The 27649-nt window shown below is 38.0% G+C and overlaps 6 protein-coding genes across 6 annotated transcripts; 2 read left to right on the top strand and 4 right to left on the bottom strand.

Moving 5' to 3' along the window:
• Positions 1-1084: 1084 nt before the first annotated feature.
• LOC126590771 (uncharacterized) lies at positions 1085-6926 on the top strand. Its single transcript, XM_050256276.1, has 13 exons — positions 1085-1571; positions 2197-2596; positions 2687-2758; positions 2870-2932; positions 3085-3267; positions 3434-3710; positions 3825-3931; positions 4086-4453; positions 4586-5069; positions 5222-5524; positions 5637-6275; positions 6397-6435; positions 6545-6926. Exons 1-13 carry the CDS (start codon positions 1192-1194, stop codon positions 6728-6730), a joined length of 3501 nt encoding a protein of 1166 aa, XP_050112233.1. The 5' UTR covers positions 1085-1191; the 3' UTR covers positions 6731-6926.
• An 81-nt stretch (positions 6927-7007) lies between these two features.
• On the bottom strand, positions 7008-9248 carry LOC126590772 (U1 small nuclear ribonucleoprotein A-like). Its single transcript, XM_050256277.1, has 4 exons — positions 8904-9248; positions 8163-8256; positions 7950-8035; positions 7008-7534 (listed from the first exon to the last, which is right to left on the bottom strand). The coding sequence occupies exons 1-4, from the start codon at positions 9189-9191 to the stop codon at positions 7247-7249; spliced, it is 756 nt and encodes a 251-aa protein (XP_050112234.1). The 5' UTR covers positions 9192-9248; the 3' UTR covers positions 7008-7246.
• A 5544-nt stretch (positions 9249-14792) lies between these two features.
• LOC126591089 (protein SENESCENCE-ASSOCIATED GENE 21, mitochondrial-like) lies at positions 14793-15757 on the top strand. The gene is made up of 2 exons (XM_050256654.1): positions 14793-15050; positions 15287-15757. The coding sequence occupies exons 1-2, from the start codon at positions 14977-14979 to the stop codon at positions 15519-15521; spliced, it is 309 nt and encodes a 102-aa protein (XP_050112611.1). The 5' UTR covers positions 14793-14976; the 3' UTR covers positions 15522-15757.
• A 7197-nt stretch (positions 15758-22954) lies between these two features.
• On the bottom strand, positions 22955-23772 carry LOC126588907 (uncharacterized). The gene has a single exon (XM_050254058.1). It carries the CDS (start codon positions 23649-23651, stop codon positions 23145-23147), a length of 507 nt encoding a protein of 168 aa, XP_050110015.1. The 5' UTR covers positions 23652-23772; the 3' UTR covers positions 22955-23144.
• An 833-nt stretch (positions 23773-24605) lies between these two features.
• Positions 24606-25706, bottom strand: LOC126588908 (uncharacterized protein At5g01610-like). The gene has a single exon (XM_050254059.1). The coding sequence runs from the start codon at positions 25263-25265 to the stop codon at positions 24774-24776; it is 492 nt and encodes a 163-aa protein (XP_050110016.1). The 5' UTR covers positions 25266-25706; the 3' UTR covers positions 24606-24773.
• A 276-nt stretch (positions 25707-25982) lies between these two features.
• On the bottom strand, positions 25983-26850 carry LOC126588909 (uncharacterized protein At5g01610-like). The gene has a single exon (XM_050254060.1). It carries the CDS (start codon positions 26553-26555, stop codon positions 26133-26135), a length of 423 nt encoding a protein of 140 aa, XP_050110017.1. The 5' UTR covers positions 26556-26850; the 3' UTR covers positions 25983-26132.
• Positions 26851-27649: the final 799 nt, after the last annotated feature.

Raw genomic sequence — 27649 nt, 5'->3', positions numbered from 1 at the left:
TCCCTGTCTTTCCTTTCTCTCCCCGATTGGGCATTAGCCCCCTTATTTTTCTCCTTTATTTTCCATCTCAGCCAAACACGTGGCTTTCTAGATTTTGCTCCAACAATCTGAAGTCTTCCAGAAAATGATCAATTGACCATTTTGCCCTCAACTTCATTCGTTAATAACTCATTCGTTATAACTCCAAATTACGTTCTGTTTGCGCCCACACGTTTGTAGCGACGAGTACTGTGAGAATACGCCAAGAAAACAGATCTTACGTGACACGACAAGGCGGTCAACAAAAGTCAACGCCTTTGCCACGAAGGGCATTTTTGTAATTTCACATTTAAAATTATAAAAACCTTAATTTTTTGGGACGGGTCGTTACAAATCTCCACTCGGATAGACATCAATTACTAGCCATTTCCTACAAAATATTTCTTGGCAACCAAACACAGAATGCGAAAGCTCAAACCTTGACCTAGAGGAATGTCATCTGAATGTTCAGAAAGCCTCTCCAGCAGTTATTTTTTCGACCCAGTTGCCGAAACTCGACGAATAGCAGCTTCTTCACGCAATTGCTTCACGCTCATGCCCCGAAACTTTTCGGTGGCTTTCATTTTCTCGGACCCAGTTGAGTCCCCACCTCCCACCTCTTCACTTGACTTCCTTCCCCTCTTTCTATTAACCAGTGAAGCTTCTGCTGCTGAACCATCACTTGCGTCAGTGGGTTCCTTTTTCTCCTAGCCAAGAGCGGAATCGAGCCTCCGAACCTGCAGAATATCAAAACCAATAGCAGAGAATTCGTCAAAATCTTGGAGAGAGAGAGAGAGAGAGAGAGAGAGAGAGTAGAGAGAGCGTGGGGTGTTGTCAGACCAGGGTGGGTTTGGTTCCGGTGGTGGCTGGAGTTGGTCGGTCGGAGTCGTCCTCTTTCTCCGCAGCGTCCGCGGCAAGCGTTTTTGGCGGGCTTTTACAAGATATTTGATTTGTGGGAAAAGGCCCAATGTTTTGGGCAGGCCCACCTGTTTTGGGCCGGATTAATTGTGCGGTTTGGAAAAATAAAATAAAAAAAATTATGCGCACGTGTTAGATTAAAACTACAAACTACAAAGAATAAAAGTTGATCAACACAGTAGATTGCGCGCGCTTCCCCCTTCCTCTTCCCTCTCAGTCGTCCACTCCGCCGTCGCCACCGCCGCCACCGCCGCCATGGACTCGATTTTAAACGCGTCGTTAGAAGAAATCTGCTTGGAAGGCCGAAACGGTCTCGCGATATCAACCCTCTGGTCCAGACTCGAGTCCTCTCTTTCATCCTCCAATTTTTCTGATCATGGATTCAAACAAACCTTATGGGCGGAGCTCCGGTCAGTCCCGACCCTCAAATTCCTGAACCAGAAGCAAAATCCCCGGTACTACAGCCCAGCGGATTCTTCAATCCAGTCCTTCCAAGACGCCGAGAAACTCGACCTGAAGCTCGTCGCCGATCAATGTCTCAGGGACAGCTTCCTGGGCCTCTACATTGCCCAATCCTCCGTCGAAAACATGTGTTCGTATCAACGCCGAACCCTTGAAAGAGTTGCCACCGCTAGGTATCAACCTCTCCTTTCAAAATACAGAATCTAACTTTCCAGTTTATTTTTAATTGTTTGTGTTTTGTATTTGTGAAATTGATGATGTGGTTGTGTGTGTGTATGTGTGATTTCATGGTTTCGATTGATTTGAATATCGCCTAAGTACAATGTGAGGCAAGCAAGCTAAGTAATTAAGTTAAAATATTGAGTAATTAACATCGAAAAGTATATAATTCATCGTCATTGGTGAGTTGAATGTAACGTGCTTTGTTTGAACGGATTTCTCGTCCATCATCGGAATTTTCAGGCAAGCAAGTGGTGACCATTATAAAGTTAGAAGTTTGGTTTTTCCTAATAAATGTGTACTTATCCGATTTTACGTTGCTTAGCATAAGATGTTAGTGAATTGCAATGTGAGCCAAGAAAACTTAGTACTCAAGCAAGAGATGTTTTTGTTGTTAGACTAATTAACATGGTGCATATAGTTTCCCTCTCTCTCTCTCTCTCTCTCTCTCTCTCTCTCTCTCTCTCTCAGAAAAGTGTCGAGAGATTGCTATTTTTCGGTGTGGCTGTGAGATAATGATTTGGTAGGATAATTAGGTTGTCTTATGGTTTACTTTATTGTGAATTTGGGTACTTGTAGAAGGGATGGAATTACACAAAGTCAACTTTCCAAGGAATTGGGCATTCAAGGCGAAAACTATTTCTACAAAGTGAGAAAGCTTGAATGTCAAGGGTTAATTGCGAAGCGACCTGCATTGGTGAGGAAAAAAATTCCTGGTGACGAAGGCCACTCGAGCAATAATTTGAGCGTGAGTACCAATTTGATATACTTACATCGCTATGCAAATGATTTGGGCTCTCAACAAGAAGTTGAGATCAAAAAGGTAGAACAGAATACAGAGAGTTTTGGGAATGCAAAAGAAATCCCTGCAAGTGGAGATGGATTTTCGGGAAATGGGGTTAAAGATAATGTGCTTGTAAATGACTATTTATCAGCAACGAAGGCAGTCTGTGATAAGCTCAAAGAATCCAATGGCAAGGTCAGGTTTCATAAAAGTTTTGGTAGATATGTCAAAGTAGTTCTTTTTACAGTTTATGTTGAATTTGTTTATGTTACTTTGTTGTCAAAGGTTCTTGTTTCGGATCTCAAGAAAGAGCTTGGTTACAGCGGAACACGTTCAGGAAATAGAGCGTGGAGGAAGGTGAAATTGGATTAACTATATACACTGTTATTAATCTCTGGACTAGCAATTTTACAAGTTAAACTGATGTTTTATTTGAATTGTATTGTTCCCTGCATATTATTCTTCCAGATTTGTTGCAGATTGGAAGCTGCTCATATTGTGAAAAAGTTTGAGGCTCAAGTAAATGAGAAGGTTTCCCAATAATCTTTTTAACCAAACATCGGTTCTCTGGTGTACATGTTCTATATTGTGGTTCTTCATTCTTTTATTTGAACAGTCTCTTGGATTGGAAGCTGCTTGTGTTTGTTGGTAATGACTTAATATCGCTTTTGCAATTTGGACAGGTTGAGCAATACCTTGTTTTGCTGAAAAAGTTTTGTCCGAAGAGTCTCGAGCCAAAAAATCTTGGGCAGGTGAAAATCGTGAAGAAATATCAAACTGCTCATCTGCTTGCGGAACTTCCGATTGAGCATCAAATTCAAGAATTGATTAATGCTGCAGGATCAGAGGGTATTATTATGTCTAATGTGAGTGCATTGTGTGTTACTCTTTGTTCGGGTAAATGTATTAGCAGTGTTCCATTAGAGCCTGCTCTGTGTGGTATAATTCCTGCCATTTAGTATAAGTTTCATTTCAACTACTAATACATAAAACCAATTTTCCCTTAATATTTTTCGGTTTTGCTATAAACAGATTTCCAAGAGGCTTGGAATTGGCAGGAAAGAGAGTGATAATTGGATTGAAAGTATGTGCTCTAGGTTTGGGATGATTAAGAAGAAAGAACGAAACAAAAAGGTCAATGAATATCGAGTTTGGGAACGAGGGAAATGCAATTTCAAATCAGCCAAGGTATTCCTTAATCAATCAAAAAATGACAACACAACAACAACAACAACAACAACAACAACGCCTTATGTTAGCTATGTAGATACTCTTGATAGGACAGATCAAATTCAATCAACTTTGACAGGTGATACTGCTAACTTGTAAATACGAAAAAATAGAGATTACTGAGCTGACCCTTCCCAGTGGATCTCCTTGGTGTAATGAATCTAAGCATATGCATCTCTGTCCTGGATTACAGAAATGGAAACACATGATGCCGCATCAGATACACCACTTTCTGTCTTGAATCCACATCTGACTTTGACAGTGGACAGTGCCAGAAAGGAAGAAAGCATGCTCGAACAGGTACAGTTTCTTGTCCTCATCCCTTGCCTTGAAGAATTTTCTGGTCATCTTATTAATATTCGTTATCTTTATGTTTGTTACTCATTCAATATATGCAAACATTCGTCCAATTAATGCATGTTTATGATAAGTGCCACCATCTTAATGGATCCAGGATAAAGGGGCTGGACTTCAATCTCAAAAAAGTGAACATGCTTCCTGGAAAAGGAATAGATCTTCTAAAGCAAGCTCAGTAGAGTTCACAGAAGTTGAAGGGGTAACTGGAAGGCTGGAAGAGCAGATGCTTGACAAATTACCTGTTACTGTCAAAACATTCATGGAAGGAAGAAATCTCTTGTTCACTTTTCCAGGTGAGCATGACGCACTTTTGCATGCGTTCCAGATGGATGGTCATCAAGAAACTGACCAGGAATCTGGAACAAAAGATACTGAGGGGTGTCATTCGATCTTGAGTACGTGCGATTTTTCAAAGTTGAAGCCATCACGTCAATTCAGGTTTTCATGGACTGAAGAGGCTGATAGGTAAGAAAAGAAAATATGTAAATATCATTACCATGAGAATAATCCATCAGAGATAGGATCCCTTTTGTCCCTCCATGTAACAATTAGTTTTTCCCTATTTGCATTTCACTGATGTTGATATCTTTCCTTTAGGCAATTGGTTATTCAATATGCAAGATGGTGCGCAACTCTTGGGGCGAAATATCATCACCAGATAAATTGGGCTTCACTTCCTGACCTTCCAGCACCTCCTAGTACCTGCAAAAGAAGAATGTCATATCTGAAGAACAGTAATGGAAAATTTAGAAAAGCTCTGATGAAGCTCTGTAACATGCTCAGTGAAAGATATGCTATGCTCTTGCTAAAAACCCAGAATGGGTCACTTAACATATCCGATTGCAGACAACTTTTCCAAGGTTCAGCAGAGGAAGGTTATAACAAGAATTGTTCCAACATCAGTGACCGTAATCAAAGGACAGGTTTTCGGGAAAAACTGTGGGATGATTTTGATGATAAGAATATTAGAAAAAGCCTTGATGAGATACTTCACCACAGGATGACTAAAATGGATGCCACCAAAAGAGATGGATCTACGTGTGAGGCAGGGTCAGACCATAGTACAAATTCTGAAGAATATGTAAGTACCGAACCCCTACACCTCGAATTTTACATGCATAAACAGCTTGTCAAATGTTGTTACGTATTTGTATGCTTTCTTCCTTTTTTATCCTAGTATATGCCTATATTTGGCCAATCTAGCTTTTTGCTGAAATACATTTTCACCTGCAGGACCCGCAGGGATCTGAATTGATTGTACCATCAGTTCCGAGCGATGAAATTCAGAATGATAGCAGAGGAATTTCTGCACAACGATGTGTTCAACACCTTCATCAGAATTTCTTTAAACTTTTGCATGAAGGAGTTGTTAGTGCACCAATCTACAAATCTTTGGCTGTAGAGCTATTTAAACTTGTCTTCTTGAGTACCATAACAGCACGAGGAGAGCAAAATCTGCCTGCAGAAATCCAACAGCGTTACTCAGAGCATGATCTTTTAGCAGCTCTCGACTACCTAAGAGATAACAAAATTGTGGTATGTCTTAGTTTCTGTTGATTTTTGGATTGACCATTTAATTGCATTCTCCTGTTCATATAATTCGTAAGTTTTATATATATTTCCTCCCTGATGAACTTTTATTTGGCAGGTTGGGGGTACTGACAGTCAACCTCTATCCCTCTCACCTCAGTTTTTCTCTAACATTTTTAGGTCACCGTTTCCTACTGATTCTGGAAAGAGAGCTGCCAAATTGGCTCGTTGGCTCCGTGAAAGAGAGAAAGATCTTACAGAAGGGGGGATTCATCTGTCTACAGATTTAAAATGTGGGGACTTTTTTCATTTGTTTGCTCTAGTTTCTTCAGGCCAACTGTCGATTTCACCACACATTCCAGATGGAGTGGGAGAGGCTGAAGATTTGAGAAGTTCAAAACGGAAAACTGGAAGCGCTGAATCTTTGAACTCTAAAAGACTAAAATACTCAAGTGATAATCTTTCCCGCCGAGAAAAAGGCTACCCAGGAATCATGGTGTCTGTATATCTGACATCTTCTACGTCGAAGTCTATAAATCTGTTGAAAGATGACGGTGCTTCTAGTGGCAAAAAACACGTCAGTGGAAATAATCATGTAGAACAAACTGGCAGTGTGCCTGAAGGTTGTATGGAAGACAAAATGTGTGCGCCAACACTGCCGTGGATGAATGGTGAACAGAAAATTAACAAGATTTTCGACAAGGGACTCAAACGGCGCCTTCTTGGGATTGTGATGCAAAATCCAGGGATGTTGGAGGTACTTTCACTCCCAGGAACTATAAAACTCTGTTTATAGCTGGAAAAAAACAATGTTTCCCTACTTCATGTCCCTGTTGGCTCTGATTCTCGCTTATTTCTCGTCGTTTCTTACGTTGTAGGATGAAATTATCCGGAAGATGGATGTACTGAATCCGCAGGTATGCCAACCACAGTCCCTTGCATGACAAGTTTATCTACCGATATATTATGCCCACTCTTCCTTTCAGTTCAGCAATGCTAATGTTAAAACTTTCAAATTTCTTACAGAGTTGTCGAAAATTGATGGAGTTGATGGTTCTGGACAAGCATCTTCATGTGCGGAAGTTGCATCAAACTGTTTACAGCGGTCCCCCGCCAATTCTAAGGACCCTCATCGGAAGCAGCTCCGCCCCGCCAAAAGAGGTGGTTCGTGAGCATTTCTTCGCAAATTCCATGAGTGCGTGTATGCTGTAGGGATGTTTTAGCTTCGTCCGGCATGTAATTAGAAGTATAGCAGAGCTGTACAGAATACTTGTTTCTTGCAGTAGGATATCGAGAATTCTAGTATGTTCTGGTGTATACACGAGAATTTTTAGCCGTGATATAAAAAATATACACCGAAGCATACTAGATCGAAAAGTTATATAACAAGTTGAAAGCAAAGACATAATACACTGTTCTGTACGTAAAACCACAGCGACGGCCAACCACGAAAATCAAGATAGGTTGCGATTGCAAAACAAATCAAAAGTAAAAAACATCAGATGCGATTAGCACTTAACAGTTAGAGACAACATAATCCATGATGAATCTTCGATTGTTTGCAGGGCCACACGAAAACGAAACATTGACTCCGCAAATTTTTCCTCTTCTAATATATCCCGACAGCAATAATACATCGAAGCATCGTATCTCAACAGATAAACAACATTCTAGTTAAGGATCCATGGCTGCAGCTTACAGGAATAGCAAAGACCTAAATCTTGTTGTCTACTTTTTGGCATAGGTAATCAACATCGAACTCTGCGGTGTCAACTTAAAAGATTGGAGTTCCTGCATTGCTACCGTTGATTGCATCTCATCTCCATACTCCACAAAAGCAATACCTGGCTTCGCTTCCACCATTCTAACCTCCTTGAAACCGGCATACTGGCAGAAGAGCATTTGCAGCATCATGGGAGTTGTCTCCTGCGGAAGATTCTGCACAAAAAGTATGTTGTTTGGTGGAGCAGGAGCCTCGGGTAACTTCACACCACCGGGATACGGTATTTGAGAAAGCTGCAAGAGGTTGGGAGAGAGAAGAGAGTTTCAATGAACCAATACAAACTTGATATAGATAAACCATGAAGGGTACTACTTGAATGATAAAATTTCCAATCACCGAATGAACCAAAATTACTTTTATCCGCGTGTTTTCATAACAGTTTCCTGACCTTTATACTGTTATACACCTATCCAATTTGTTTATGTTCCAAGAAATTTGTCAATTTCCCAATTTTTATAAACCACGTGCAGTTTTTCCACTAAATAGACTTCAGAATCAGTTAAGAGTTGTTTCAGTTCAAGTACGACCAATCACGGCAAATAATAAATATGAACAAAGATATCCAAATAAGAACATAAATAGAGAAGGTATAAACAAAGCTGAAATTGGGAGTAAGTTATCCCTCAATGAGACAGAAAACTTGCTTACCGGAGGTGCTGAACCATAGGTACCAGCGTAACCCGGAATGGGCATTCCGGCTTGGCTTGCATCATGTTGCTCTTTTCGTTTTTTCCCTGCCACATAATGAACAGAAAACAAGCATTAAAAACAAATGTATCAATCATACATCAATACAGCATTTTTGTTCCCAAACAATATATCTTACTGTCATATGTTTTATATAAATGAGAGAGACTTTACCCTTTTCCTCATGCCTCTTCCGTCTTTCGCGTGGAACAAAGGTACCATCAGCCTTTGCTATCACATCCGATTTTGTCTTTGCATATTGTATTCTCTGCATTAATCACACAGCAGTAACATGATGCTCAAAAACAAAACAAAACAAAACAAATCATACAAAACGGAAAATCTTCCGGTAATCCCAATTCATTATATCTCTCAAACAAGCATAGAGAATAGTGTCGTGAAACATAATCCATCCATTCAACGAAATGAAATGACATGCCAATGTGCTTTTTCGCCAACAACAATCAAGCCTTATCCCACTAAGTAGGGTCTGCTGTATGAATCCTACAACACCATTGCACTCCGTTTTGCATCAAGTCTTCCTTTAGCTCGAATATATGAATGTGTTTATTCACCATTCAACAATAAAAAACAGAATTCTAGACAATGCAAAATACAGCATAACAATCATATGAATGGCCAGCCCCAGCCCTATCATATAGCCGTTCTAATTTACGCGTTCGGGCATCATCGAGACTGACTAACAACCAGAGCTGGATGATGCCCAATTTCCAAATTTGAACTTACAACCACCTAAAATCCATTTTCCCATTTCAATTCACTTGCTTATGTATACCCTTTTGTGCAGTACGTTAACAATACAAACGGAATTTCAAAGAACAAAACAAAATCAAAGAAATATTAAATTTTCCAAATTAAACAAACAGAGAAAATTAGGTTAGAACTGCGTAGTACCATAGGCTTGTCGTAAAAGGGGAAGCCCTGCATCTGGTGAAGGGCTTTGGTGGCGGAGGAGACGTCCTCGAAGACGAGCCAGGCTTGACCTTTGTGCTTGAGCGTCTTGAAAGCCAAGACCTCCACAATCTTCCCGAACTGCGAGAACACAGCCAGAAGCGACTTTTTCAGTTCGTCCAGCTTTATTTTCTCGTTCAGGTTGTTGATGTAGATCGTCTGGTTCGCCACGACTTCGCCGCCACCATCACCGCCGCCGCCGCCTCCGCCTCCGCTGTTGTTCTCTGCCATGTCTGCTTTCTCGGTGCTCAGTTTCGGATTTTGTTTTGAAGCTGCGGTGGAGACGAAAGGGGTTTAAGCTGACTGACGAGCTCGACGGCGAGGCGGGCACCCCTTGCACTTGGGCCCTAATTTTACTTTGGGTAGATTAATGGGCCTTCACTTTTTGCTACCAGATAAATTTGAGGCCCAATGGTTGAGATGCTTTAGGCCCAATAACTAAAGCTTCGTTTGGTGTACAAGGATAACGTTGTATTGATTGGTTCAGTGTACAGTGTACACCCAAGTTTTGTCTCTGGGCACTCTGTTTCTCTGGAAACACAATTTACTCTCACATATTTCTTTGGACACCCAAAATAATTTACTAAACTTTCAAGAATACCCTTCTTTTACGTTTTATGAGTTTATTTTTCTATAGGCACCCATATTTTATTTTCTTTGGACACCTATTCTCCTTGGATTAATTATGAAGGCTTTCTCTTCAACTTCGTAATTTTCGCTTGATGGCATAATTCTATGTCTACATGTGACTGCATGGTTCTTTTATTTCGTGAAGCAAAATTTGCATTATAAGTTATAACCAAACGCAATATGAGGAATAGTCGCGAAGTTGAGATACGAGCGGTAGAGTGAAATTTAGTCGCGAAGTTCATCAGTCGCTTGTTAACCCTTGCTGTTTTTTCAAAACCATGTGGGTGTACAAAGAAAATAATGTAATTCCTTCAAAAATTATTAAGCCATTTGTGGTAATTATGAGTTTAAAAGTCTTTTCTTTTAAATAAAATTGATGGGTGTCCAGAGACGAAACTTGGATGTATAAAAAACCACTCACTCATATTGGATACCTCGTTAGATTCAATGTATATTTAACGAGAAATGGATGCTAATTACTAATTTGAAGGCAGAAGACGGATTAGTTGTAAACAAAACTTATTCCTATTATAACATATTTACTTACAGAGAATGAGAAAGGACATGAATTGGGAGAGGAAAAATGGAATGAGAACGGATACTATGGTCCCTCAAATTAATCATGCATTTTCAAATATTGGGCTAAGGATTTTAAGGTGTGACACACAATTTGTTTCGACTTAATATGTATTAGTAAACATAGGGAAGGTTAGTAATTCGAATAATTATCATTAGTAAACTTTCGGTCAATTCCCACCAAAATGAAAGGATTAAGATAGATAAGTTTCATCATGAGTAATCATCTTCTTCCTTCGATCTAGATAAGAAAAAAAATTTGACATAATTTCTTACTTCAACACATTAGTAAATTTTCCAAATCTATTAGAATCTTAACCACCAAAGGAGGCGCCGAGGCGTAAGAAGCACAAAATTTAAATTCAGTTTGGTGTCTAGCTAGGACTAGATAAACTTGGAATAGGGTCTAAGCCAATACTATATAGTTTCATTCATCCAGATGACACTTATAAGGCACAATATGTTGAATTGTTGCCCAATTTAACAATTCCAATTCAAGCACTCATTGACTTTGAACTCTTCGTGTGATTCATATGTTAGTTCAATTTATTTGAATTAGAACTTGATCCAACCAATAAAACCTTGAAAATGACACAACACAGAATGCATGCCAATAACATAGATGCTATAACCTCTTTCCTTGTCTTTGGCATACATGTGAGTACATAACTCGGATACACCGTGAATGTAACTTTTTGTGACAATATATAAAACAACACTATATTAACACATACTTTTACATATTAACACGAGACAACACCATAACATTTCACCCATGCTATGTAAAACAAGGGAGAAAGAGGTGATTGTTGTGGAGAAGAGATCTCCGTCGGATCTCTTCCACCAAGACCACCAGATCAATTGATCCGGACATTTGAAATTTCATCCAACGGCCCAAAATTATTATAATTTTTAAGAGGTTAAAACAGGTAGACCGTTAGATAAAATTTCAAAGGTCTGAATTACTTGATCCGATGGTCTTTGTAGAAGAGATCCAGATATGATATCTTCACATTGTTGTGGAGGTTCCTTAACCTCTCCCACTTGGGGCACTTGACTGCACTCATAATTTAACCCCAACCCTTGTGTTCGTTGTAGAGTCGCATTCCATCCACTTGGAGGAAATGGCTGCTATAAAATAACAGAAGAGATGATATACAAGTGAAAAATGTTGTTTATCCATATTCTAATATTTTATATAGAAATATTAAATCGCGTGCCACATTGTTGAATTGATGGACGTGGCCCGTGGCCTTTTGAATTGTTCTTGCTGTATCTAGAAAAAGCAAATAGTCAAATAATCCCACCAATTGTATGGATTATGGAACCTTCTTTTGTATTTTGACGAATACCATAGATTTCTTAGGGTTTTCTAGAAACACAGACCTGAGACCGGACGCCACCAATGAACCCGACTGATTCAGTGCAGTAGAGTACGTAGGAGAGAGCCGTGAAAACAATCTCACCATTGCTAATTGCATGGGTAGACCGTAGAACAATGTCTAATTACCTACTCAATGATGAGTATGATCTCTTACTCAAAATTCTTCTTATTTAAATTACAGAATTTTGTGTTTAGGATAAGAATCGTTCATATTATGAATCACTTTGTAAAGATTAACTCTATAAAAAGTGAATTAAAACCAGAGTCGTTTAGTCCATATAATGGTAAATACATAGACGGTTCGTAATGTTTTTACTAATTATGTTCTACTGTTTTTATACACCTCCTTGACAAAACGATATTAGTTTAATTGATTTTTTTGTAAAGGGGATCTTTATTGTGTGATTTATAATATGAAATGTTATGATCATAAACACGAAATTCTATAAACTAGCGACGAACAATTTTGAGTTGAAACTCTTACTCATTTTTTGAGTATTATTCGTATATATGTTTTTTTTATACCAAACAAGCATGAATTACAACTCTCATAAATATAAATTGTGCTGATATTACAAGTTAATTACATTGTGCGATACATATTACCATCTTTGTACAAGTTGGTTCTACTTCGTTACCTATTTTAAATTTTAATACATAATAAATTCGTACTCTTAATTTAAAATTATGTTGCATAACAGTTCTTCTCCATTTATGTGTTCCCTATGGTACCGTTTGGTACGTGGGACGGGACGGGACAGAACAGGATGAGTCGTTCCGTCCCACGTTTGGTGTGCCTAAAAACTGTGGAACGGGTTGTCCCATGGGATGAAATTTGGCTGATTTTTCATTCCACCTCTTCCTCCTGGAACGACCTGTTCCACATCTGTGGAACACAAATTTATAACATTTTATGACAAAATTTCTCCTTATCTTTTTCAATATTTACATCATCCGTTCCGTTATGTTCCATCCCGTCCCGTCCCATCCCGTTCCGTCTTGTTCCGTCCCGTCTGCGTACCAAACGGTACATATGAGACGCAAGACTGGAGGAGTGACATGACACAAAACATAATAACAAGGATGCATGCATGCTGCTGCTGCTGCTGGTGGCAGCAGCTGCATCGATCTAATTCTTCAGCAGAGCAAGTTGCAGTTAACAGCCGGCGGAATCCGGATGCGGCGCCGCGGTTTCAAAAGAAAGCAGCCTTCTGTTCTCTTCTGTCATGGTATTCCGATTATATACAACACAAAGATATCTCACCCACTTGCCTAGCTAGTTGGGTATCTATATCTTCATGTCACTTTATATATTCGTGACATTATTAGAAATTCAAATTATATTATTTTGGGCGGTGTGGTCTTGGAGTATCTCACAATTAACAATAAACAAGGATTTGGTGTAATAATTCAACTAATTAAAAGAAAATCTTGATTAGATTCTTGTTAACATCTACGTCGACACTACTTACACGTTACACCTATAATCGTAGGAATAATTCATTTAACTCAGATTTTTTGGATCTTTGCATAGAAATACTCGATTTTGATTGTCAAGCTTTTTAGACTGGGTCAAAAAATGGAATGAGATCAAATGATGGCTCGAAATTTCAAATTTTATTACTAAACTTATGAGTTTTAATATATTAAACTAATGAGCTTGATCCCTAACCATTTATAGTAGCAGCGCCATAGAAATTAAATTCCAAATGCCTTAATCATATATATACAAATCAAACTCGCTTAAACACTAAAATGTAAAATGATGTTACAAATTTTATTATAAATCGACAACTAATTTCTATTAAAGACTGACAATTAGTCAAGCACTTATTATAGTATATGTAAACTGTAAAATTGTGTGAGAGTGTAACAATTCTACTATAAAATTTCTTCATTAAACACCGACATATCTTTTTATCTAGATTGAGATCCACTCCTAACTTTTGCATCTAGAGCCTATCCCTCAAGAAACCTGAACCACTCTTCAATTGATCAAAAGCTTGAATAGTCCGAATCTCTTTCTCTATGTTCTTTGTTTTTGTCAATCACCACACTCTGAACACAAAGATTTGAAATGAATCCCGTTCATCTCAATATTAAAAGAAGAGCTCAATCTAAATTATGTTCATTTGCTATTTGTGGAGGTTGTGTAATTTGATTTCCTTCTTATTTGCACAGCTGTTAAAGGAAAATGAAAAAAGAAAACGATAGGTAACCACGAAGACAAATTGGACAAAAGTTGGAACTTTCTTCGTCATCACATGATTCACATCACCAGTAGTCATGACTCCTAATAAGACAGACCCTTGACTTGGACCTTTCCATACTTCACGAGGCCAATTTGGCCTTAAAACCTTCCAGAACTCAGCCAAGAAACTCCGCCACCACTTCTTCTTTCCTTCTCCTACCACGTGTACGCTCCTAATTTATTTTCATCTGTACCACGTCGTAATATTATTATTTTACACTCACAACATAATTATGTTTTCTGTCTTTTTTGTGTATTAATAAAAACATGTGTTATATTTGAAGGGAACAAATACATCTAAGAATACAACGAGACAATTTATATGATACAGATACATAATAATTGAAAATTTTAAATTATAATGTAGTTTCATGTGAACAAAAACTTACACATAACCTTATAACTATTGCACCGATCAGTAACCATGCATAAAAGTCCTTCCATCCAACGACCATTATCTCAAACATTATAGACACCGCACTTCTGCCAAAGGGATTTTGTAGTATGCCCAAAACACGGTGTAGTAAACCACATTAGAAAATAAAACAGACACTTGAAAAGGAAAACTTCCCTCCAATTCGCCGACCTTTCCTCACCTCTTGACGTTGACTCAGGTACAAGAAAAGTCGGTCCACTCAAACCCCACTCCCTCTCAACCGTCCGATCACAAGTTGCCAAAAGCAAACGGAAACGGCCCTTTGCTTTAATCCCACGTCGCAACAAACTACAGGTCAGTCGATCTCTCGCTCCGTTTAAAGGAGAAATTTTTCATTGTAATAGAAACGAGTGGTAAATCACGTGTTTTTATGTAAGTGATGAGAAATTTTATTTTTTAAGTTATTAACTTTTTAACACATATCTTACAATTTGTATAATAATATGTGATGTATCACCTCGTGAAAAATTTCTCCGTTTAAAAAGCATTTTCTTTTGTTTGGAATCCACGCGTCTCTCGTTTTCTTCCGCTATATAAACACCTTCTCCCCCTCCCTCTAAAACCATCTTCGCAATTCCACAGAGAGTTTTTAGAGAGAGAAAGAAAGAGCCGCAGAAAAAGAGCTTCTTGTTTCTTCTCGCTGCCGTAGAAGGTGAAGGTTTTCTCTGCTACTAAGCTTTCTGCAGCGGTGTTTGGATTCCGATCTCTTAAAAAAGTTTCAGTCACCGAAGAAAAAACAATGGCTCGTTCTTTCTCCAACGCTAAGTTTCTCTCTGCTCTCGTCGTCGACGGTTTCTCTAGCTCTATCACCAGGTACTAACCATTTCTAATCAAATCCAAGTTTTGTTGTTCTCGATCTCGGTTTATCTCCCCGTAAGAGAGAGAAATCATGTTTTTGTGACGGTATCTTAAGTTAATCACGTACCACCGCAGTTCTCCGGCGAAGATCTTTCCTTTCTCCTCTTTGTTTAATTAGTAAATAATCGGCTGTTAATTTCGGTTTTCCTCTTTGTTTAAATGCTAATGATGTTTTTTTCATGGAAATGCAGACGTGGATATGCGGCGGGTTCGCAAGGAGTTGCGTCGAGCGTGGTGAGAGGAGGAGGTGCTGCTACTCCCAGAAGCGTAAACGTGGCGAAGAAGAATTCCGGTGAAGAAAAGGTGGGCTCCACCTCCAAGGTCTCGTGGGTCCCCGACCCAAAAACCGGGGTTTACGGACCCGAGAACGGCGCCGAGAAGATCGACGCTGCCGAGCTGCGCGCGGCGCTCTTGAAGAAGCATTAATAAAATTAAAGATGAAAACAAAAACAAAAATTCTTGTAGTTTATTGAAACATACGAGAAAGTTTGTACGAGGAATGGGCTGTCGGCGTGTCTGTGTTTGAATTCTTCGGAGTTTAGACTTGGCCGGAAAATATGTATGATCTGTGGTAATAGCTGGTTCCTCCGTCCTCTGATCTGATTAGGGACTTAAGCATGTACTAGTTAACTTTGGCAATAAAGGGATTATTAATTCTCTAATCAATCGCTTAATTACTATTTATGTCACTGCATCTCCTTTTCTGTGATTGTGATTTGTGAATGGTCTTCTGGTTTTGGTTTGGTAAAAGAAAATGGAAGATTATATTCGTATGGAGTATGTCCTAGATTCGATAGATAAACTTAAATTAAACGAGAGAGAAATGCTAAGGAGGTTGTTTTAAAATGTGATTCTTTATGGATTATCTAACAATCCAGTGGGCTTAACAAACTATAAGGTGTCGGAGAGTCTCGAGAGAGGATAACTTGGGAATCGCTTAACCAGGGAATCGCCCAGTCTAACGCAAGAAAGATCCAGGAAGTCTCGGGAGACGAGGGATGATAACTTGGGAATCGTTCAACTAGAGAATCACCCAACTAGGAGGACGTAATCACTCGTATCTCTATGGGGATAGAAATATGGGAATCACTCGACTGGTGGCAACGAATTCACTCACATCACTAATTGTTGAGTCGTTCGACACGGCTAAGCCTCACACTTGATTTTAAGGAGGAGAAAACTCACTTTCTTCTTAGATTGATTATAATTCACTAACTGACTTCTTAATCTTACGTATAGAACCCTTTAAATATGAAGTTACCTTACATTTATAGGATAAATATATTAATTCTAATGATTATAGTTACTAGGCATCTAATTAAAACATAGCTTCGAAAGATGAAAAGTCTCCAACAACATGTTTAATGTAGAAATCATATTAATTGTTCTGCACTCCATCAAAGTCACTCCTTAGCATTTCTCTAAACAAGATTACAAGATTATTAGATTGAAAAATTACGTTAAATTTCATGGAAACCCACAAGCATGAAGGATGGAAGAGTAAAAGAACAATAGTACTATGTTTACCCATTTGAATCAAGGTACCAAAAAAGTTAGAATTAGCTTCGTGATAGAATGAGCGGAATTAAGTAATCCTATAATCAAATTAATTTTTTATTTTTCAAGCATAAGATTACGGATTTTGATATGAAACTTATATATTTCAGCGTCACAGACGCATAAAAGTTAATAATCAAAATTATTTCAATACCAATACATTAACAAGTGTCGTGAATGGGGGGTAATTCTAATGCATGCAAACAAGCATACACTAATAGTATTGGCTTGGAACTAAGGTGGATGTGTGCACGTAATTAAGGAGGTGATTAAGTTGCATACTAAAAGCTCTTAATTAATTTTTTAATTTTAGTCTCTTAAGCCATTGATTGCGGCAGCTGATTGTTCGGCAATGCTAGTAGATTAGCTACGCAACCAGGGGCCAACATCAAGCGGCAACGTCTCCGGTCGCCATGTGTTATCATGTGCCGGCACAACCAATTAAAAATTTGTCAAAGGCCCTTGAAACTTGGCCAATTACCCAAAAAAGCAAGTTCCACTTATAAAATTCATATAAATGGTTGAGAAGTGCATACAGAACAATGGAATGGATTGCTACTGTTCAATCAATTAATTGGCACTAGCAAAAGGAAAGGGGTTCTCTCTCCGGATCCTTTCCACTTAATATTCCTCATTAAACAATCTGGACTTTTGAAATTTGATCTAATAGCTAAAAAAGGGGGTTTACTTTAAAAATTATAATAATTTTAGCTGTTAGATCAAATTTTAAGGGCTCGAATTGTTTGATGAGGAGAATTAGGTGAAAGTGATCTGGAGAGAATCTCTTTCCCTAGCAAAAATACATGCGTAGTGCTATAGCACCGTTTAAGATGATATTATTGTTGTCATTTAGTACTACGGTCTAGTGATATTCTTTTTCATTTGTAAGTGAGAGGTCTTATGTTTAATTCTCGCGCAAAGACGAATTTGAACCACATTATTACTAGCTCATTATGAAGCTAAGCCCACACTTTTTCCTTAGTGAAAATAATATCATTTATTAGAAGAAAAACAAATATTATTGTTTAGTAGGTTTTAAGTTACAAAATGTAGATTCATACTATAAATATTATTTGAGAAGGCTTAATTAGCAGCTTCAATTCACAACTATATATATTTTCAATACTAAAACATCAAAATAGTTTTCTTCACTGTTGAAACCGTAGAAGATGTTTAGGGCAGATTTCTAAGTCTCAGCTATATACAATTTAAAAAAATGAGTTTTAACAAAACATTTCCGGTACTATTCATTTTTAACGAAAAATCACATTTTTACATTTAAATGACACTATTCACTATACCTTTAAAAAGAGCTTTTCATTAAAAGAGAATTTTTTTTGAACTTATTGTTAGTTTTCCTTTTAAAAAATCACCCATATTCATCAGTATGTTAGAGTCTGTTTGGTACTCTACTTGAATCCAACTTTTTAAACTCAAAAACAATTTTCAAGTTTTAGGCCTTAAAAACTTGTTTGGTAGGACTATTTTTAAAAAACTGAACTTAAGACTAACTCAAAAATATAGTTTATTATCTAAAAACATAAAAAGTGAGTTTTTAGAGTTTTTAAACTTAAATTCACTCATTTATTTTCTCTCCCTCCTCCCATCCCACTCCAAATCTATCCTTTATTTTCTTTCCCTCCTCCCCTCCCACTCCAAATATATCCCTCTTTTCTTCTTTCTCTCCCCCTTCTCTTTTTTCTTTTACCTTTTTCGTCTCTTCTCCAATCCTTTTTACCTTTTTCGTCTCTTCTCCAATCCTTTTTACCTTTTTCGTCTCTCCTCCAATCTGCTCTCTTCATTCCCTTAGTTCTTTCTCTCACTCCTCTTCCTCTCTATCTCCTCCCATCTTCTCACTTCTTTCTCATTTCTCTAATCATCTCTTACTTTCTTTTCTCATCTTTCCTCTTTCTCTCTCGACCCCCTTTTTATGGATATTTTTGTGTCCAATTTAAGTTGTAAAATTTAAAAATTTTAAATCGCATACCAAACAAGTTTTTGAGTCTTAAAAAAAAAAAAATTGTTTTCAAGAAAAATTCTTAAGAAATATTTTGAGAAATTATAAAAAAATTCAAATAGGATATCAAACAAGCCCTTAGTTTGCACTTATATTCTACTAACTTTACAATAAGACCTTATGTACAACAAAAAGGACAAGACTTCAAAGTTCCAACCATATACAATTTCAAAAATCGCCGATATTCATCAGTCTTTCAGTTTGCACCTTTATTCTACAGACTTTACATTAAGAGCGTATGTAGAACCAACATGATTCACATGCTCTCTTTCTCATGACTTAATTCACTACTTCATTGTTCCTGGGCTCGTCATTTGTTTCAGTGGATTTTGAAAACGTAATTTTATCTTTCATCTTCATGATGTACAAGTGTTTTATCTTCCAAATCTTTCTCTACAAGGGTTTCTAGCTGGTTGTTGCAAATTTAGGAAAATGAAGGCGTTAGTGTGGATGATTTATTAAATTTAACTCAAAACATTTGGATATTAAAACAAATGGGGAAGTAGACATATGCTGAATATATCATAGTGTGGTGGCATGTAATTAAATTACCAAATCAATATAAAAAAAAAAGTTTAGGTATAAATTCGAAACGCAAGGTTCGTTGTTTGGAACCCAAAATCAATTTCAAAACTAATGTGAGTATAGGGTTGGATGAATATTGTAAACATGATAATGGAGAATTATTAGAGTTAGGTCCAAAACTGATGTGATTAGTTTAGGAGCAGATAAAATGGGGAATCAGTATCAATATGTGTCACCTTGTTTGGCATTCCAAAGATATTGTAAACTTTAGGTAGGCCCAAATTTGAAGCCACACATACAATGTATGTTGGCCAACGACAATGCCAAATGCCAGCTACTAGTTAGCTAGATGCGGTGAATTGTCGAGTCTCCGCTTTGTTTGAGATAAGTGAATTGGTGACGACGACAAATACACCCGGTTTCATGTAAGTTTTAAACATGATGACATGTTTAAATTGTCCACTTGTTTGAGCTATGAAGAGCCAGCCAAGCAATAAGAATCGACGTTGATGTTGACGTGACGATTCATTTATTGCGTGTAAGTGCATCTCTAGCTTCTGTTCTCCTCATTGCTGCCACCGATCCTAGCTATGGCTAGGGTTGGTGGTAGCCCTTTGCTCCTCTTGTTTTCCTTTTCTTTTCTTTTGTCCCTGCTGGTTTTTTTTCCTCTACTGCTGACTCTGGTTTCCCTTCCTCAACTTCCCTTTCTTCCTTTCCTTTTGCCTCCACCTACTTCGTTTTCATCACTCCACACCCTACCCTTTCCACTTGGCTCACTCTTCCAGTGCTCTCATCCTCTAGATCGGCTTCCACTAATCCACACCGTGAATGCGAATCTTCGCGATTCCCGTTTAGGAGGGAGATGTGTAGAGCTTCGGATTTTTTCGATGCTCAGGTGTTCTGACCACCTTCTTGCCTCGACTTGGCCTCGTTGCCTCGACTTGGCCTTGTTGCCTCTGTTGCTCGTGGGTTGTTTCCTGCGAGCTTCCTTCAATTTGTGGTGTTGATCTTTGATGTGCTCTTTGGCGGTTGTTGAAGCCTTCTTTTTAGCCACTTTGAGGGCTCGATTTGGCTTGCTTTTTGGCAACTGGTTTGAGTCTGGAGGTCCTTCGGATGGCAGCAATGGTAGAGGATGCAAGTTGTTGGGTTTTTTTTTCTGTTTTTTATTGGGCTTGGTTTTGTTGTACTTTGGTCCATACTTTTGTTGTTGTGTTTGTGTTGTATGTGGGTCTCTTTCTTGTAACTGTGTGTTGTTGGTAATAAAACTTGCAGCCCAATTTCCAAAAAAAATAAATAAAAAAAAAACTTGAAGAACTAAGACCATCTTCAAATTGTCAAATTATAACATTCAAATTATAATTGATGACGGATAACTCTTCCGTCAAATTTGTATTTCTCCAACTGAATTGTCAAATGTTATTTTCTTATTAATATAGAGGTTTAAATGGTTTTATTTATTAAAAAACAAATTATTGAAACAAAAAATTTATTGGTTGAAATATTAATGGAATAAGAGACTCACTATTAAAATTAATTAATCACAAAGATTTCAAATCCCGTCAACAAATAATACTTTGGTTGGAATGATTTTTTATGTCAAATATGCACAATAGCATCTTCACCTATATTTTTTTGGAGATGTTCTGAGTAGCACAATGAAAACTTATGCTGAGCACTCAGACCACGTCATCCATCGGAAAGCTATCACAGAACTATGCGATCCCTGAATTTAATACAACTAGAAAGACACACCATCTAATCACAACTTTTTGTTCCTTTTTCATCACACGGCTTGCTATTCTTGCAAAAAATTAGGCGTATCCACTGTGGAAATAAAAGGAAATTAGGCATGTAGGCGTATCCAATTTGTTCAATGTCACCATTCATACCTAGAAATCATCAGCAAATTTCCGGGTGGTGGGCTACGAAACTAAGGTCATCTCCAACCGAAAGAATTAAATATAGTCTCGTTCAAAATTATAACCTTACAAAAAATTATTTTAAATAAACAGTATTAAGCCATACTCATATATCATCTTCAATTGAATAGGCTAAAATACAACCCCCTCAATAATCTATTAGTTTTAAATTTATACTTTAAATTTATTGATTAATTTAATTCAACTATTGTCGGACGTTTTCAAATATAGTTGTTGCATTTGAATCAATTATTGCAATTGAAAAACTGTGCCTAAAAAAAAGGGCTAATATGACGACTACATTTAGCCAGCCGGATGCCCTTTTGGCCTGATTGGCTTCATAGAATTATATCTAGCCATCGGTTAGAAATGAATTTCTAAACAAACAAGATTATTCTTTGGCTTTTGGACCTTTAGCCTGTGTTGGAGATGGCCTAATTGTCTTTCAAGGCTGTAGCTATTTCGCACGAAAAAAACTGGCAAAAGCTTGGGGCACCACATGGAAACCCTTGTGAGGCAAACCATAAGCCCAATTGACAAGGCAGGGCATAGTTGAAAGAGGTTTTCTCCAACACAGCTTGAAAACCGTCACTGCACACACATCTCAAGTCTCTCCCGAATGAAGTTCTTCAAATATCTAATTGATATCCCAGGTTTTCAATCCTTTTGCCCTGTTTGTCTGTTTGGAAATTCGACAAGGGACACAATTCTTTGGTATTTACTTGGAAGTTTTAAACTATACATCTTTCACCTGCAAAATCTATGCTTAAGGCCACTGACATCTACCTAATCTTAATCAGAATCCTAAATTTTCCCAGCTTCCTTTGCAGTTACGACCATTGCCCTGAAATCTAACTATAACAAAGTGCAGAGTTCCTCGGGGTTGGGGTACATGTGTCATGGGGCATTTCCTTCCTAAAAGTTTCTTACACCTTGAGCAAACAAACGCTAAGCTAACATTGATATGATACGAGAAGGTAAGGGTTAGCTCGGCATAAGAGGCAACTAAGTACAAAAAACTGAAATATTTTTAAGGGTACTGAACCTGAATTCCATATTCTCTAAAACCAAAATAAGAACTTCCTTAAGCATTTCAGACGATAGATATGCAGCGTTTTGTCAGCTACGCCAATGAGTTCACCTCTAACAGTAACTGCAAATAACAATATCCAAGTCTAATGTATATTCAACAACCTTGAAGGACCAGTTTTTACCTGTGCAGTTGGATGATCAATACAAACTTGAGGTAGATAATAGTTTGTAATCTGCGCATTACATCCCACGGAGTCTAAGTCTTTAATGCATACCAAAACCTAATCTGAAACCAGATTACTATTCAACGCGCCTTCTCCATCACCACCTAACTCACATTTCCACCTAACTCACATTTCCAAAACTATCCATCCACACAGTAAACTACAATAAAGAAACACGAATCAAACATTCCCTACTAACATGAAATCTACGAAGGGGCATGAAAATCCGGTTACTAGACAACTTGTCTCCTGAATTTGAATGCTAAGAAAGTATAAGACTTGCAACCGAAAGAACAACAGCAAGCAATGCATTACTTGTTTTGGCCTAAACCATATTGCATAAAGCTCGAACAATAAAGATACAAGCTTTTAGCTTCTACAATCCAAGATAACCGCCATATGCATAATCAGCACAACGCCATTACGGCCTAAATTAACCTACCATGGGTGGTGCTATCCGCACATCCTTTTTTACCTCCATACACCCTCTCAAATTCCGGCTGTCACATCGAATGAATGGAAGAAGATGCATAACCGAAACATGTCACAACATACCTAAATGAATTGAATTGAACAGCGCTATCCTATCATAAAACATCTACTTTTCCACAACAAAACATGTCACAAACGCATAAAACAAAAATTATTTCTGCAGAAATGAAAATGATTGAAAAGCATTAAATTCATAATCTTTAGGAAATCAAGGTGTGAACAAACACTACCCATAATTCCGAATCCCTAAAACCCTCCCTCCTCCACAGCCCCAATTCCCAATTCAAATCGAAGAAACAAGAGGCATTTTAATCTTCCTTACTTGTCCGCCATTGACGCAATCCAACCCGCAGCCGCACTGCGGGCACTCATAGAAATTGTCGATCGGAAACGCCGCCGACGCGATCCCCACCGAGAAGTCAAGGTTGTCGCCGCTCCGGGTGACCTCGACGATGTTGAGCCACAGGAACAGGACCTTGACACTCACCCCGGTCAGCGAGGAGAGCTTGTTCTGGGAGATCGTGCCGGTAATAGTGGACTTGTACTTGAGCTGGTACGACCCTTCCAGCGAGAAGCTGCAGGAGCCGTTCAGATACGCGCGGAATATTCCGTTGCCGTCGAGATCGTATCCCGTGACGCCCTTCGGGAGCAGACCCATCGGAAAGTTAAAGTCTTCGATTGCATCGTACACAGACCGCGGTTCACCACCGTTGGCAGCGGCGGAGAGGGTTGGTGACGTGGAGAACGGTGAGAGGAGGACGATGACGGCAATAATTGCTGTGCGTGACATGATTTTTTTCCTCCCGCTCCGAAATTTTGTTTTGTTGTTATTTTTTTCCGGTAGAATATTTGGTACAGAGAGTGGGTTAGGTGTGGGTTGACTTACAGCGGTGGAGAAGACAATTTTCGATAAAGTTTCGTGGAACGAACAAAATTATTGAAATTTTTTTTTGAGTTTTAACGCTAAAATAAAAAAAGGTAAAATGAATAATATCAAAATTGATTTTTCAATGCAAAAATATGATTTTTCGTTAAAGTGAACAATACTGAAAACTTTCGTTAAAGTTACTTTTGGAATATATAGGTGGGCACGTCGTGCTTTCCTGGCAAACCACGTGGTGATTATTGCGGTAATTGTAGTAGTTACAAGAGAAATTTTTAATTGTGACGGAAATACAGATGGTATATCATGTGTTTTTATGCAAGTGGTGGAAAATATTAATTTTTAAGTTATTAAACTTTTAACACACGTAACTCACCGTTTATATAGGAACACGTGGTATACCACCTCGTATGACGATCACACTGAAAAATCTCTCTAGTTATAAGTACCGACATCATGTGGCCCATTGGGCTTTTTTGCCCAACAACTTTTTCTGCACCTTGATAATTACCCTTTTTTTCCTGTCTTTTTTCTTTATCGTGTTTTTCCCCCACCAGTTGCAACAACCATTCAAAACCAATACATTCAAAGTGGCTAAAATCACTTTCAGAGAAAATATTTTTAAATTTAAAAAACACTTAAAGTGTATCTAGCAAGAGTACTAGTTATGTACTTCTTACAAGAAACACGTTAAGTGTTTTTACATGATTTACTTGTATATTACCAAATATTAGTTACAAAAACATTTTCACCAAAAGTGTTTTTACCCATTTAAAAAGCATTTCCGAACAAGCACATAGTCTCTTTGCAATCGAATTGAACAACTATTTTTTTTAAGAGTTACACTACTTGAGATTGTAATTGTTTTATCTAAAATAAAAAAAAAAATTATGTAGATTAGAGTTTCATAAGTCATACAAAGAAGCAAATGATATTCACTTACAAATGATATCATAGCATTTATTCTCAAATCATGTTTAATCTAAGCATAAAACTGAAATTTAGGCACTAAAAAGCTAAAGATTGACTTTAAAGTGCGGACACCAAATTCTTAATCTTTCTTTTCCCGTTGACACAATCGAAACCGCAACCACAGGTCGGACTCTCATAGAAATTACTGACCGGAAAGTTTGCGGAGCCGATGCCGACCGAGAATTTTAGCTCATCGTCGTCACGAGTCACGGTGGTAATGCTCAGCCACAGAAAGAGCACCTTAACTTGGATGCCACTCAAGCTTGAGATCTTGTCAGTCTTTATCACACCCTTTATGGTGGACTTGTACTTCAACTTATACGAGTCGATGGAAAATGTACAAGTGCTATTCAAGTAGACTGAGAACTTACCTGTGGAGCTGTCCAGCTTGTAGCTCAGTGCGCCTTTGGGGAGAATGCCGACCGGGAAGTCGTACTCCTCGAGGGCTTCGTAAACCGTCAGCTCGTCGGCGGCGAAGGACGACGGGATTGAGATGGAGATCAGAAAGAAGAGAATTAGGCCTGGTAGCAGCGTTGCCTTTGGAGACATGGTTTGATGAAGTGTTTGACCGTTTGGTTATGCAGTCTGTAATATATAGAGAGAATATTGAAAGGCAAAACCAAGAGCATTCCATCTACTACGTTTGTCCAACAAACATTCTTGCATACAACAAAGCCAATCTCTCGTTAACAGAAGACCCGGCGCAAAGCCGAACTCATTGGCGTTATAGAATTCATAGGCGGAGTCGTGAAGGGATCACAATGGTCCCAAGCCCATCCTGACATTTTTTTCACGTAGAAAAATTTAGTACTGTGCTAATGATTTCAAGGTTTTTAGTTTATTTCTTTCTTCGGATTTGATTTGAGAGTTGTAGCTCTTATAGAGTTCAAGTAATCCGTTGCTAGTGAGATTTGAGGAGGAGGGAGAGAGGAAGAAAATAAGAAGGGCTTGAGATTTAGATTCAAGGAAGAGCTAGGACGAACAGGACGACACATTAGCAGACCAAAACGATCGCGGCCAGTTGCTCACCACATGATAAAGTATTTTTTTTGCAAGTAGGAGAGCAGATTGAGATTTTTGGGCATTTTTTAGGCTAAAATTCTGTCTCCGTCACTACTAAGATTCATACAGTCAACCTCACTTAGTAGGATAAAACTTGATTATTATTTTTGTAAAAACGAGATTTGAAAAGGGGAATTGAACACACGACGCCAAGTGCAAAATAAAACGCTATTAACTACTTAAGCTATAAGCCCGTTGCTCTCATACACAAATTATATTTGTTATTACGTATGCAAGCATTAAAGCACTGTATTGTATCATGAACATCATTTAAAGCATGCTGAAACATTTTACGGCTAATTAACGAAACATCTACATAGAGCTAGCTCTACTCTTACAATCAAATCCACACCCTCACTGCGGACTCTCCACAAAGTTGTCGATCGTGAAGTCCGCCGAAGCAATCCCCACGGAGAATTCCAGTTCGTCTCCATCGCGAACCACCTCGACAATGTTGAGCCAAAAGAAGAGTACCTTAACACTGACGCCCTTCAAATCTCTGAGCCTGTCCTTGGACAAAACACCAGTTATGGTGGATTTGTACCTGAGCTGGTAAGAATTTTCAATGGAGAAGCTGCAAGCTCCATCAAAATACGCCTTGAAATTGCCAGACTCTCTGTCGAATTCGTACCCTGTCACTCCTTTGGGAAGAAGGCCGATCGGGAAGTCGTATTCTTGAAGCACCTCATAGGCTGATGGCCCGTCGTCGCCGTAGGCGAACGACGATGAGAGAACGACCACGAGAACGACGACGGGAAACACCGACGACGGAGCCATGAGTTCCAGATCGAAGCTTTCTTGCAGCTTTTTTTTGGTTTTTTGGTAAAAGAAGTGAGCTATGGGAACAGAAGGGACATATATGTAATTAACTATTTATCGATGTTGAGCGTGGGAAAATGCTATACGTAAGTTTTGCTTGTCACCATTCTCATCAAAGGTTTTCAATGCACGACGTTTATCCTTTTGTCGTGTAAAGTGTGGTGGTAGTAAATTTGGAAACGTCTCCTATTCTTTTGCTGGGGATCCGAAGTTCGTGTAATTATATTCGTTCATCGTAAAATTATTTTAAATTTTAAATTTTAAATTTTAAATTAAATATAAATAGTACTTAACGAAAATTGATCGCATGATATACAATAAACAAATATACGAGGATCCTTTTCCTTAAATTCCACACTAGTCTTAGCTGCGCTTTTCCTAAAGCCTACAGGGTGCCACGTAGGGGTTGAGATCATTCTTGTCTGGATAATGTCAGTTGTACGGAAAATTTTTAGTTACGATGAGAACATAAATAGTATACCACGTGTTTTTATAAAAGTGATGACAATTTTTAATTTTTAAGTTATTAATATTTTAACACACATAACCTACCATTTATATAGGAACACATGGTGTACCACTTCGTGTGACGGAAACACTAAAAAATCTCTCCAGTCGTACGACTCATACATCAACATTAAAGGTGATAAAGTTTGGTTTGGAGAAAAAAATGCTATATTCATTTCCATGATTATGAAAATTAGCAATATCTATAATGCAAATTAACCATCAGGGATTACTCATAATCATATTTACCGAGTAACAGATTTTCCATCTGTTCATGTTTATATCTGCCTTCGTCATTGCAAAATAATTATTCGCTCAACTGAAACATTATAATTTAATAGCTACTAACCCCATTATTAGCTAATTACATCCAAATATAAAAAACATAACCATATTTCCTTGAGATGTTCATGATAAGCCACATATGATAGCAAATTAAGGCAAATTAGTCCTATGAAAAAAAAGATGACAAAAATGGATTCCTCATAGGTTCACGATTATATCCATATTCGTCAATGAAAAATAACTATTTGTTCAACTGACAC

The sequence above is a fragment of the Malus sylvestris genome, chromosome 11 (assembly GCF_916048215.2).
Source record: "Malus sylvestris chromosome 11, drMalSylv7.2, whole genome shotgun sequence".
NCBI classification, from domain to species: Eukaryota; Viridiplantae; Streptophyta; class Magnoliopsida; order Rosales; family Rosaceae; genus Malus; species Malus sylvestris.
This window is presented reverse-complemented; position numbering and strand designations above follow the sequence as displayed.